Below are 13825 nucleotides of genomic sequence, written 5' to 3' on the forward strand. Positions count from 1 at the left end.
CCGATCGTCCGGCACTCCCCAGTGAGATGAACCCAGTACCTCAGTTGAAAATGCAGAAATCACCGGTCTTCTGTGTCGCTGGCGCTGGGAGTTGGAGACTGGAGCTGCTCCTATTCGGCCATCTTGCTCCGCCCCCAGGATTTGATTTTTAAAAATTATTTCAATACCTTTGTTAACTTTCTCTGACAAATTTAAAAATTGCTTTCCTGTGTTATTTTGGAGTTGGCTGAGTTTCCTTAAAATTGCTATTTGGAATTATTGATCTGATGGCACACATGTTGCCATCTCATTAGGGTCAGTCACTGGCTTCTTGCTTTGTCTCATTGAGGAGGTCACATTTCCTGTTGGCTGTTATTTCTTGTTGGTGTAGGTCTATGTCTTGTCATTGAAGAATTAGTTATTTTTTCCAGTCTTTTCTGTCTGGATTGTTTTGGTTTCCCTTTCATATGTTTGCTTAGGGGTTCTTTACAATTTACCTGTTGAATTTCCTTTATTGCTAGGTCACTGCCTCCTTTTCAGTACTGTATGGAACCTTAAGCCCAGGTTTGCATTAGCTCTAGCAAATGTTTGGAGTGCTGCCTGTCCCAATGGGGAAGGTCCCAAAGGGGATATCCCTGCTATGCAGGAAGACTGGCTAGTGGTTTGTGCCTGGGGGACCTGTGGAGCCTGCCTTCTACAGTGTGGTGCTGCTGAACAGCCATTCTGACTTTGCATCTCTTTTGGCCAAGATACAGTGAAGAGTTTTGTGGGCTGGGGTTGCTAGTCCTGCCTTTCCCTTTGTCTCTGGCTGCCCTAAAAGGTTTGTATCCCTACGATACTCATGATGCTTCCTGTAGGTTGAGGCAGGGATAGTTCTCCTGCAAGGGAACCCAAGATGGGGAAGCTGGTTGTTTACTCTCACTTTCTCCAGGGTAGAAACCATGAGTCTGGGGGAGATTTTCCATACATGAGGTGCCTGGCAGATTGTGGGGAGGAGCACTGTGGATATAGAAGTCTAATTTTCTTACTATTGGCTCAGAGTTTTTTTTACTTCTCTGTGGCCCTGGAGGTCATGTCATCCTTAAATTTGAGTTATGGGACATTGATGGTGATAATCTTGGTGCTGGATATTCGTTTTTGATTTTCTGTTGTGGGGAGAAGTCAGGCTGCTTCTATTCTGACATTTTGGTGAGCTGCTTTTACTTTTAAATATGTGTTTTTTTCTAATTAACGAAGTAAAATTTGACTATTTTAGAAAATGTGATGATTACAGACAAAAAAGAAATCTCCCAAAGCTCACACATTAAAACATCAGCTTTATTCAGACTTGGCATATTTTCTTTCTTTCTTTCGTATGTGCGAGGATGCTGTATATACTTAGTTGAAGTCTTTACCCTTCAGTTGAAATCTATATACTTTAGAATTATACACATAACATGTATAATTCTAAATCCTGAATTTTTACCTTGAGCATTTTCACGTAGTCAAAATTAGTCAGAAACACACTTTTTAATGCTGGCATATCACTACATTATACAGGGACATCATACATTATTTAACATTGTAATTATTTACCTAGATACATACTGTAAGAATACTAAAATAAGTTATTTCCAATTTTTTCACTATTAAAAAGAACACTGTCAGGAACTCCTATGCACACACATCTCTATTTTTGGTGATTATCTGAAGACAGAAATGTAACTTAAGGATGAAGAATATAAATATCTTAACCATCCTGTGGCAACTTGCCAACTGGCTTTCAGAAAGGCTGAGTCCATTTAACTCCCTGTGTTAAGAATGAGCATCTCATCACCGCCTTGCCAATAGTTATAATTTTAAAAACTGTTAATATTCTCCTAATAAGACAGACACCACTTACCCCATTTCACTAATTCTAAGATGCACATTTTTCATAGTTTAGCATATCTGAAATTAGGGATGGATGTATATTACAATCAAGGTTGTGTTTTGGCTTATTTGGCAGCATTTTTTTCTTAATGGCAACTAAAAATAATGATGCATCTTACAATTGATGATATCTTAGATTCAACGAAATTACAGTAGAATCTCATGTAATTTTTATTTTGTATTTTTGACCACTAGGTAAGAGCCATGATTTATACAGAACCATTTCAGTATACATTTCAACATGCCAGTGAATTTTTTAAAACAAATTTAATTGTGGTAAAAGAACATAATATAAAATATACCAGTCTAACTATTTTTCAGTGTGCCTTTAAGTAGTGTTAACTATATTCACATTATTGTGCAACAGATGTCTAGAACTTTTTCATCTTGAAAATGGAAACTCTGTATCCATTAAGCAACAACTCCCCTTTTCTCCTTCCCCAGCCCCTGGCAACCACCACCTATTTTCTGCCTTCATGGGTTTGACTACTTTAGATAGTGCATATAGGTGAAATCATACAGTATTTGTCTTTATGTGACTAGCTTATTTCACTTAGCATAATGTCATCCATGTTGCAGCACGTGTCAGAATTTCCTTCTCTTTTATAGCTGAATAATATTCCACCCAGTGAATTTCTAAATCATAAAAATTTTTAACAACTTGCAGAAATTGCTGACCCATTGGATTCTGACAGCACACCTAAACAACTAAAAAGTAAAGGACAGGGCTGGGTCCCAAGGGGTTCCAATTTCCAAAAACAAATGTTGGCTTATTTTTGAAACACAAAGATCAAACAGAAATCAAGAATGTAGGTGATAAAAATCAAGATATTTTTGAAATCATATCTGCTCTTTTGGTGTTATTTCCTGTTTTTCAGGGCATAAGCTTGGATATCACAATTTGAGAGTTTACAAACACAGATATGGTAAGACCATGCCCCTCCACCAGGAAACTAGGCAGTTCCAAGTTTCTGGAACATGGACTTGAATTCTTTCCTCAAGCAAAATAATTATGTGCGAACAACAAAGGCCATGTGGAGAGGCCACAACTGCAGGTGGAGCAATGCATGACGAGGGGCCAGAGTAAAATGTAAACTATTCTAAAACTAAATGAACTTGCCGTGTCATTTAGAACGTGCCATTGTAAAACTGATGAAAATTACAGGGCAATATCCTGAAAATTCAACTAAATTATATTTTAGTTATACTTAATACCACTGGCAAAATCTTTTAATTTATTTTAAATCCTAAAATCCCCCAAAAGAAAATTGAATATTTATACAAGAAGACTTAATTAAAATATGGCTTAAATGGTTAGGTTTATGGTTGATCACAGAACAAAAGGATTTAAAGTATCAACCACATAGTGGTGACCACTTTATTTATTTTCCCTGAAAGTGAGAAGAGGAAGGCAGTATTAGAAATTAACACTGAAACCTAAAAACAAAGAAGATTAGAAAGAAAACCATATCCTCACATTGGTTAAAATGTTGTATTTGTTTTACTTCTTACGTTATTCTCTGACATTTCTACTGTGTCTACTGTTATAGACAGAAAAGAAAAGAATCCCGATTTTTGTCTTACCTGAAGTACATATTTGTTAAGTACATAGAATTGGAAAAACGTATTTCAACTGGAGTATTATTTGATTAAGGTACAATTTTAAAAGCTACAAATTACTTAAGTCATGATTCATGTCTTTTCCCCCTCTGACATAATTTTGAATACGCATTTTATCTGTAATTTTTTAGACATAAAACACATGTTTATTGCAGAAAGATGTAAGACTAAGCAAAAATTAAAAAATAGAATCATGGTGTTCATATTTTACATTTCCCAAAATATGTAGAAACTCTAAAACATCACTTCTAAAGATACATAATGGGATATTTTAAGTATTTCTGGGCACCAATTTCTTACAATTCTAAAAATATACTAATATGAATATCTATATATTGTATACTTTGCTCATATTCTTGGCTTTTTTTTTTTTTTTTTTTTGGAGCAAAGAAATTCCAAGGGTTGGCACTACTGGGAAAGAAGGTGTGTTTGTAATGAGACAAACTGAACTTAGAAAGGTGGGCAAGTAAAACCTCAGTGGCAGTCCCTGGGATTGTACTTGCCACTCGGTCCTTACCCAAACTGAGTGTCATCCTTACTGGGTCTCTTTTCTTTTGTTAGCATGGATTTTTAAAAGCGATTTAAGTTTCCTTATGGGCACTGTGCTGCACGGGGAGACTCCCCCTTCTCAGCCCTCATTCCTTGGTGCCTGCTTCCCGGCCGCCCGACCTGCGTCATGATCTGAGGGTTCTTCCTGCCTTCTTTAGCGCCCTCCCTTTATTCCTTACAGACATTCTCCTACTAAATCTCTTGCGTGCCTAATTCCACCATGGCCTCTGCTCTCACAGGACCCAAACTAACAGAGGCACTTTGAAGATCTTTTCAGCATTTGCTGCATGGTTGTTTTATTTAGGTTTTTTCTCCTTTGGTCAGTTTTGCTATTCATACTTCCCTAGACAGTTTTCTCTGTTCAATATTTTCTATTTTATGACCATAATTGTTCATGACATCACCTAATAGTTTTTAACTTGCTAGTGCCTGTGGTTATTGTATACTGCGTATATGACCACATATATGTCATATATATGTATGTGTATATATATGTCATGTGTTTGTAAATATACATATACATATATATAATATTTGTCATACATTTGTATTTTCTTTTCTTCTTTTCTTGATTAGTCTCACCAGGGGTCTGTATGTTATTAGCATTTTCAAAGACCGAGTCATTGTTTATCAATGTTCCTGTTTCGACATTTTTACCTGGGCACTGGATAGGGGGTATCAAGCCAAGTAGCTCACCAGAACACACCTTAGGTCAATGCTGGAACAAGTCCCAAACATGCTTTCTTTTCTTTTTAAAATTACAATGTCCTTTAATGAAAACTGAGCAGGTCAACAAAGCCCCACTAGGACTGACTGGTCCCCTTCTCTGGTCATAATGAGCTTTGCAAAGAACTGGCTTCAGGGGGTTTGACAGCTGCCTCCAAGGGCTGAAGGGATTGTCATGTGAAAGGGAAAGAGGACACATTCCAAGCTACTGCAGGGGACAGAGCCCAGTCTGGCAGTGGGATCTGCAGGGAGGCCAACTGCAGTTTAATGAAAGAGAATGGGCTCCTGTGGGAGGCAGAGGTTCTGTTTTCAGGAGGGGCTCGGGCAGAGGACAAGTCAGCCTTCCTCAGATGCCATGCACTCGATGAGGCAAAGCATGCAGAAAAATCTTTAGCAGCAGACAGACTCTAAGATGGTCCCAGTGACCCTGCCTTCTGGTCCTCTTCCCTCATGTAATCCCCTCCCCTTGAGTGTGGGTGGCCCCTATACCTTGCTTCTAACCAATATGATAGGGTGAAGGTAATGGGATGCCACTTCTGTGATCATTTGTGTAAGATTCTGAGCAGCCCGTCTCTCCCTGCTGGCTTAGACGAAGGCAGCTGCCATATGGATAAGCCCACATGGCATGGAGCTGGGGGCTGCCTCCAGCTAACAGCTGGCATGAACTGTGGCCCAGGATCTGATGCCCTACAGGGAAGAGAATCTTGCCAGCAACCACACAAGCTTGGAAGCAGGCCCTTCCACAGTTGATCCTCAGATGAGACCTCAGCCCTGGCTGACACCTTGACTGCAGCCTTGTGAGATCCTGAGCGGAGGACCTAGTTAAGGGGTACCCAGATTCCTGGTCCTCAGAAACTGTGAGACAACAAATTGGTGTTTTAAGCTACTAAGTTTGTGGTAACATTGTTATGTGACAATAGATAACTAATCCATCTTTCCAACTCTATGATTCAGTAATCACCAGCACCAAAAAAAAAAAAAAAAAGGCCTGCTGTATCAATGCAAACCTACTGTCATGACTGTCCATACTAATATAGTGGTGTGCACTGCTGACATCAGACAGGAATAGCAGATTGTGACAGCTCCTAGCCTGTTTCCACATCTATACCATTCCGCATCTTGCAAAGAAATATGTAAATGGATATAACTCTGATCTCTTCAGATCTCCCTGAGCAGGTTTCTGTACCATATGGGTGACTCCATTCCATTAAATCATGTATTTTTCTTTCCTTTCTTCCCTCAAAAACTCTCTAAAGAAGACACAGTCTCACATATTCTACTGTCTTTAAGAAAACCAGATGCTATCTCTTAAAAAAAACTTACCATACCCAGGAAGATCATCTCCTCTTCTCTCAGTTTTTCAGTTTTCTTACATTGATGGAAACGTCGCCAAACCTAAAAACAAATAAATGGTTACTTGTTTAATATACACAAATATAAAGAAAACATGGTTTGCGGTTTCTCCTATATAAACCGCACATCTCAAAATGCCAACTAATCCTAAGCTCTAGGTTGTCCATGCGTGTGTTGACAGAGTATTTTTTCTTTTGTGATCACAGGCAAAAAAATTATTAAAAAGAATGAACCATAGAACTGACCTATAATTGTTATTAGTGAGATTCCTTTACCTTGGTTTCTTCAAGAGGAACTTCTAGGTAGGAGGAAAGTGAGGCTAGATCTAGGGATGGCACTTCATGGTTTTAAAGGAAAAATTTCCAAAGTAATGTGGGGAAATATAGTAACCTCCAAGAACTGTACAACTCAAGCTTTTAACTCAGATGCTAAAACTTTAAATATTCCCACAGAAACCCGAAAGAAATCGGTCTTTTATCCATCCTTCCCTACCACCTTCTCCTATTCCTATTCAGGGAAAATTAGGGACAAAGAGTCCTCATCTTCTGGCCTAATTTTATGTCCTTATACTTATTTTCTCTGAAACCTAATGCTAGTTTGTATCACATTGCCATCTGCTGCATTTCCCTGTAAGTAACCCTAGCCTCTATTTGAAAAAAAAAAAAAAAAAATGGGGCACAAATCCATGGTGCTTATCTGATAAGGAAAGGAAACCTTACGGATTCCTTCCAGAAGGGACACTGATGTACTGGTTATTAGTGATGGCTGCTGCATGTTTCTGGAAGCTATTAAGGCCTGCTCCCCCTTCTGTAATTATATATCTGTGTGTGAATGTATTCCAAAAATCCATTAAGGATTTATATCCTCACTGCATTTCAGCAACATTCATTTCAACAATTACCAATGGTCTTTAACAATATTTGAATAAAATGCCCTGAGTTTAATACCTATTTAGAGTAAAAATTTGAAAATATGACCAAGCTTAGGTAATGGTTTCCCCAGGGTAAGTTAATAAATCTTTCGGGAATGTAATCCAGTTCTATAAGGGTAGGATTCGGGGTTTGAGTTTTGAAGCTCAGCCCCGAAGTTGGGATGCATCTTTAGTGTATAAGACACCCTGTACCCCCAACTCCAGGAGCTCTAGGTTTGCACCTTCTGAATGCAGAGTGCAGCAGCCCAGGCATCTGTCACTTTCTTGCCAAGCGTCTTGGATTGCTTTGCTCTGTATTCTTGCAGATAGATTTGCTTCATGAATAACGCCCTTAGGCGACCTTGCCGTGCCCTCTCAGCAATCTGGATTAATTTAACAGCCTGGTCGAAAGGCATACTCTTTACAGGGAATTTCTGCAAACAACAGTTAAGAGAAACCAATGTTTGAACATGTTAACCACATCAATTGATCCCGGACACATCACACGCTTACTTCAAACACAATCCTGCTAAGAGTCCCCACGGTTGATGACAAGTGTGAGAACCACTGAACACTGTTCATTTTTCCAATGAATGATGTATATTTCGATAACATGCCATACTCATGCAGTGATCCCAAATTTAAGGACCTCATGACTTTCCTTTATCCTTCTGCACAAAATACTAATTAGCTCCATGATATTTTAGGTTGGCAGCAAATTCTACTAAAAATGCCAATAAAATTGATGCTGTAAAACTTGAAATTGCTATCAATATTTCATTAACTTAAGAGGAGAAACATAGAAATGGAAAACATACCTCTAATATGAGCTTTTAAAATTTAAAATATACATGAAGTAAAATGCTGATCTTAAAATCAATTACAGAATGACCCAGTGAATACAACTGATAACAAAATCATTTTTGGGGCATTGAATTTTAGATATGAAAAGTCTTCCAGTGTCTATAAACTTGCACCTTAAAACATTCAAACATGATGAGTACTAGCAAAACAGAAAAATCAGGGCTGGTAAGTAAAATGTTTTGGGACATCTCATATGGTGTACGTGGAGACAAAGTTAAGCGAGGGGCTGTGCCATTTTTTGAGGAAAGAGGGACAAGAACAAAGGGCTCTAGGTGCATGCTGGGGCCTGTGTGGGATCTGGGTGCAGGTGAGGCCTGGGCGGGCTCCGGGTGCAGGTGAGGCCTGTGTGGGCTCCGGGTGCAGGTGAGGCCTGTGTGGGCTTTGGGTGCAGGTGAGGCCTGTGTGGGCTTTGGGTGCATGCTGGGGCCTGTGTGGGCTCCGGGTACATGCCGGGGCCTCTGTGGGCTCTGGGTGCAGGTGAGGCCTGTGTGGGCTCTGGGTGCAGGTGAGGCCTGTGTGGGCTCTGGGTGCATGCTGGGGCCTGTGTGGGCTCCGGGTGCAGCTGAGGCCTGTGTGAGCTCCGAGTGCATGTTGGGGCCTGTGTGGGCTCTGGGTGCATGCCGGGGCTTCTGTGAGTTCTGGGTGCAGCTGAGGCCTGTGTGAACTCTGAGCAGGCTCATCAGGAGGCCCCAGTGCTGTTCCAGAGGCCCCACAGCAAGGGAAGAGGGGCTCACGTGGCCTGGCTCGGGGGATGTCCATGCATGGATGGAAGCAGAAGGGACAGATCACTGGAGTGAGAAAAGCAGCAAAGAGGCCAGGCACAGTGGCTCACACCTGTAATCCCAGCACTTTGGGATGCCGAGGTGGGAGGATTACTTGAGTCCAGGAATTTAAGACCAGGCTAGGCAAAGGGGTGAGACCCCATCTCCACAAAAGAATTTTTTTTAATTAGTGGAGTGTGGTGGGACACTCCTGCAGTCCCAGCTACTTGGGAAGCTGGGGCGAGAGGATCACCTGAGCCCAGAAACTGGAGGCTGCAATGAGCTATGATCATGCCACTGCACTGTGTCTTGGGCAATAGAGTAAGATTCTGTCTCTAAAAAGAATTTAAAAATACATTTAAAAAGAAAAGCACCAAAGCATAGGTGAAGCCTGTTTCCAGGCCTCAGAGGGCAGCAATGGTTGCCACAGCAGGACAAGGTGAAGGTGCTGAGGCCTCATGAGTGGGGTGCTGTCACCAGGGCCATTGCTGCCAGGATGATCCCTCCTCTGTGTAACAAGGCCAGGGTCGGGGGCACAGGAAGGAGTGAGAAGGAGAGGAAAGGTACACATATATTGAGAACCTGTAGATGTCAGACGCTTTTTGTATGCATGCTCATCATATTCACAAGAGCAAACTCCAAGGCCGGTATTACTACGACCACTTAAGACTGAAGAAAACTGAAGATCAAAGAAGTAAGGCAACTTATGTAAGGTCCCGTGGGTAAGAGAAGGAGCCAATTTGAACAGACTGACCCTCTTTCCACTAAGCCACCCACTACCCTTCAACATGGCACGAGGAATATGGTTGCTTATGAGGAAGCTCTTTCACATAACAATCCCTCTGAGTTTTGTTTTCAGTAAGATCTCACTGCTTCAAATTTGCAGTGAGCACACATTTTCAATAATGCACTTGTCAAGTCAGAGTAGAATGAGTATCATTCTGGCATTAAATGAGATGATGAACTTAACATATGGTACCCAGCAAACATGAGTTAGTATTGTACTTCTTTCCTTGAGATTCCAGGCTGTCATTCTGAAAATAGTCGTGGCCATTATCAAATAATTCTAAGGGATTTTGAGTAGGGAACTCAACACGTCAAACATTTTTAAGCATTTAAAGAGGCCCACAGTAGATATTAATGTAGGAGATGGACAATAATTTTCATGCATCAAAATTCTTCTTGGGTTATATATTGTGTGTGTGTATATATATATAATATTCTTCTTGGGGTATATATTGTATATAAGCAGCTTAAAGAAAGTGGTCTTGTGAGACATCAAAGGCCATGGGGAAGTAGCAGCAGGGAAGTCCTTGTGGTTTTCTGAGCCCCTGGCACATGTGAAATGAGACTGGGGTGGAGATGAACTGCTTAACCCAATGGAGGTGATAGGAGCTGGCCAAAGCTGGATGCTGAAGGAACAAAGAAGCCTGACTGCTGTGACCGAGAACAAATGAAGAGGAACAGTGAGCAGAAAATGGCAAAGAGGAATTTTTAGGATTTCACTGTAGTGAGAGCATTGTAATCTCCCTTCTCCATTTTCCAACACAAAATCTTGAGTAATTCTGCAGTGCTCATCACTGCTTGGTGCAAAGGGATTCCTTTGGGGGGAACTAAATGCAGTGTGAGTGCTTCGCCCTGACTCATGCATGGACAGAAAGCACAGACACAGGAGCCCAGGGGTGAAAGGATGGCTAGTTGACCCCCAAGTAAGTTGGCTTTGGAATGGACTTCAAGGAATTCATAATGTAAAGGAAGGGCCAGTAGCTGGGAGCAGGGGCACAGGAAGGAGAGGTCATCTGGAGTTCAATGGCTGCTACGGTTTAAATGTGTCCCACAAAGTTCGTGTGCTAGGAACTTAGTCCCCAGTGCAACGGTGTTGGGATGTGGGACTTTTAAGAGGTGATAAGGTCATGAGGCCTCTCTCCTCAAAATGAATTAATACTGTTATCCAGGGAATAGCTTCCTGCTAAAAGGATAAGCTCACCCCCTCGCTTCCTGCTCTCTTACTATGTGATGCCTTCTGCCATGTTATGACACTGCAAGAAGACCCTTACCAGATGCAACTCCTCAGTACTGGACTTCCAAGCCTCCAGAACCATAAGCAAAACAAACTTGTGTTGTCTTTAAATTACCCAGTCTGTGGTATTCTGTTACACCAACACAAAATGGACGAAACCAGTATGTCAGGAAAGGTTTCTTGAAGGATGGTGTATCAAGCTAGGCTCTGCAGAATGGGGACCATTTTGATGAGCAGGTACGTAAGGGAGAAGAACAAGTCCTCTATCCAGCATGGAACATGCCTATGGAAAATGAGAGACAGCACTGGGCTGGCAAATACAGGGCATGCATTTCACCTGTCTTCTGAGGCAGGCACATAGGGCACTTTTTTCTCTTGCCATCCTCAGCATACACTTGGAATCTTCCTTAACACCATCACCCAGGCTGGCAATACCCAATGAGGGCTATTTGTAGAAAGACTGCAGGTGCTGGTTTATCCTGGGATCCTGGCCTGCAGCTGCAGCCTCAGCATAGTTAGTCACAGTGCCTCTTTCACCCTGGAGTGTCCCAGCTTGAATGGACAAGTGCTGCCTTAACTGCTTAGGCCATGAAGGCCAGCCAGAGGGGCGAGGCAGTAAGTTAGTGAAATGTATAGGCAGACCTGCCAGAAGGTAGATAGGACAGTGCCCTGTGGAAAGGGTGGGAAGAAGACTCCCCACCAGTAGGCTGCATGGCGGATGATTACAAGAATCCAAGACGTGGTCATGAGAGTCAGGACTAAGACATCTGTGGAAACAGGAAAAAGATGCAGCTGCAAAAATCCTGGGGACAAAAGAGGTATCAGGGCACAGAACTAAACGGATTTTGCTCCTTGCTTCCCAGGAGGGATCTTTATGGATTATTCTTCCCCCAATGACAGTCCATTCAAGATGATCTAAGTGTCACTCAATGTATTAGTCCGTTTTCGCACTGCTGATAAAGACTTACCTGAGACTGGGCAATTTACAAAAGAAAGAGGTTTAATGGACTCACAGTTCTATGTGGCTGGGAAGGCCTCACAATCATGGCAGAAGGTGAAAGGCACATGTCATACGGTGGCAGACAAGAGAGTTTGTGCAGGGAAACTCCCCTTTATAAAACCATCAGCTCTTGTGAGATTTACTCACTATCACGAGAATGGCACAGGAAAGACACACCTCCATGATTCAATTTCCTCCCACCAGGTTCCTCCCACAACACATGGGAATTGCAGGAGTTATAGTTCAAGATGAGATTTGGGTGGGGACACTGCCAAACCGTATCCACTCAGCCTGCAGTTATAAAAGGCCAATCAACATTTTTAGAAAGTGTAGTAACTTTCAAGTTCCTAGTAAGTTATGTTAGCACTTAATTATTTTACATGAATAACATTTAGCTTCTAGCTTCAGCTAGATGAATTTGAGATGAAACATTAGACTGAGTTGATAATCAACAGATACTGATACAAGTAGCAAAACATACATTTTGATCTCGATTTCTAAGCTCTTGAAAAATAATGATTATATATCACCAAAAGCATGTCCAAAAGTTATGCAACTTCTTATGCACTGTATAACAAGGAGGGAGGGATTATTCTTTCCTTAAACTGAAAATAACCTAAGCGTTGCTCACACAATTAGGAGCAGCAGAAAAAGGAAGTTACACAGATTATGGATTAATGTTTGTTAAAATGATATACAAACCATTTCAGATGTATCTATTCCGCTGTCGGCTAATATCTGAGCAAGAATTTTCTCTCTTCCTTTTATTACTTCCAACTTCTCCTTCAAAAAATACTTGGGTATGGGAATATCCAATTGTTGCTAGAGAAGAGAAAGAACAAAAAAAGAGCATTTCTGTCACAATTCCAGGACTCGAACTTTATTTAAAATATACAGTAAGGATGTGCACATCAAAGACGCTTGCTTTACTTCCCATTTTCATTTAAGGAAAAAAATGAGGCCAGCAGAGTGAAGAGAATTCACTCACTAAAGAGACACAAAGTCAAAAAGAAAATCATAACCATGCCCATTGCTTTAATCATTACAGAAAAGCATCAGGAGTTCATGTCAATTAGGCCTCAATTAACTAATGATTACTTAATGGATTTCTTTAAAGAAATACAATATTACCTCGTTTTACCTAAAATAATGGTTCAAATTGGAGTAGTAGAGTATTAAGCTGTAGAGATCTCTGAACTAAACCTAATAATTTATCATTAGCACCATCGACTATTTGTATGTAAATGGTCACATTTTTCTCTAATAATTTGGTTTTATTTTTACCAAAATTACCCCATTGCAAAAATTATTTACAAAAGTAGTTTGCTTTATTATGAAACTGGTTTTTATATAAAAAACTTCTATCCTTCATTTGTGCATGTTACCAAATATTTCAAACTAGCGGGGGGTCAGATGAAAATTTACCAGTCCAAATTGAGTGAAAAGGAGTACAGAAGTACTCTTTAAGGATAAGGGTATGCCCTTGGCCAATCCCACTGAGAAACACTATCCTAGAATTTCTGTCAGACCTGCTTGGCTGTTTTGACAGGGAAGCAAAGGTCTTTGTCTTCAGAACTGGCTACCTTATTTTTTTTCCAATTCCAGGTGTGACTTCCCATAACCTCCCTCCAGCCCAGAGAATTTTGGATAGGCCTTCCCCTAAATAAATGTTTAAGCCTAAGAGGGTATCATTTTTAGGACTTGGTGGGACAGTATCCCCATGGCTTCTGGGAGGTGACAATGACTTTTGAACACGAAACCTTTCTGAGGCTCATGGAGGGCTGGGGGTGACTGGAGAGTGAACTAGCAGAGTCCAGTGGGTGGGTGTGGCCTGAGGAGAGAGGGCAGTCGGAGAAGAATGATGACATTTTGATTTAATGTGATTTTTATTTATTAATAAGCACATTCAAGTGTGGTACTTTTATAACTTTGAAGACAAAACCTCATTGTCTTATAGCTCCATCTGGTCCATTTGGTACCACAAAATTATAGTTAGCTGGCCAGGCATGGTGGCTCATGCCTGTAATCCCAGCACTTGGGGAGGCTGAAGCAGGTGGATCACCTGAGGTCAGGAGTTCGAGACCAGCCTGGTCAACACGGTGAAACCCTGTCTCTACTAAAAATACAAAAAT

The 13825-nt window shown here is 41.0% G+C and overlaps 1 protein-coding gene across 13 annotated transcripts in view; it reads right to left on the reverse strand.

Moving 5' to 3' along the window:
• Nucleotides 1–13825, reverse strand: part of LOC105473857 (IQ motif containing with AAA domain 1) — a 188358-nt gene that overhangs the window by 146898 nt on the left and 27635 nt on the right. For all 13 annotated transcript variants that reach the window (XM_011727983.2, XM_071073635.1, XM_071073631.1 and 10 more), the window contains 3 exons: nucleotides 12396–12515; nucleotides 7291–7482; nucleotides 6109–6180 (listed from right to left, as the gene is read on the reverse strand). In XM_011727983.2, the coding sequence (XP_011726285.2) occupies nucleotides 6109–6180; nucleotides 7291–7482; nucleotides 12396–12515 (384 nt within the window). The remainder of the gene's footprint in view (nucleotides 1–6108; nucleotides 6181–7290; nucleotides 7483–12395; nucleotides 12516–13825) is intronic.

Source organism: Macaca nemestrina, chromosome 11 (genome assembly GCF_043159975.1).
Source record: "Macaca nemestrina isolate mMacNem1 chromosome 11, mMacNem.hap1, whole genome shotgun sequence".
NCBI classification, from domain to species: Eukaryota; Metazoa; Chordata; class Mammalia; order Primates; family Cercopithecidae; genus Macaca; species Macaca nemestrina.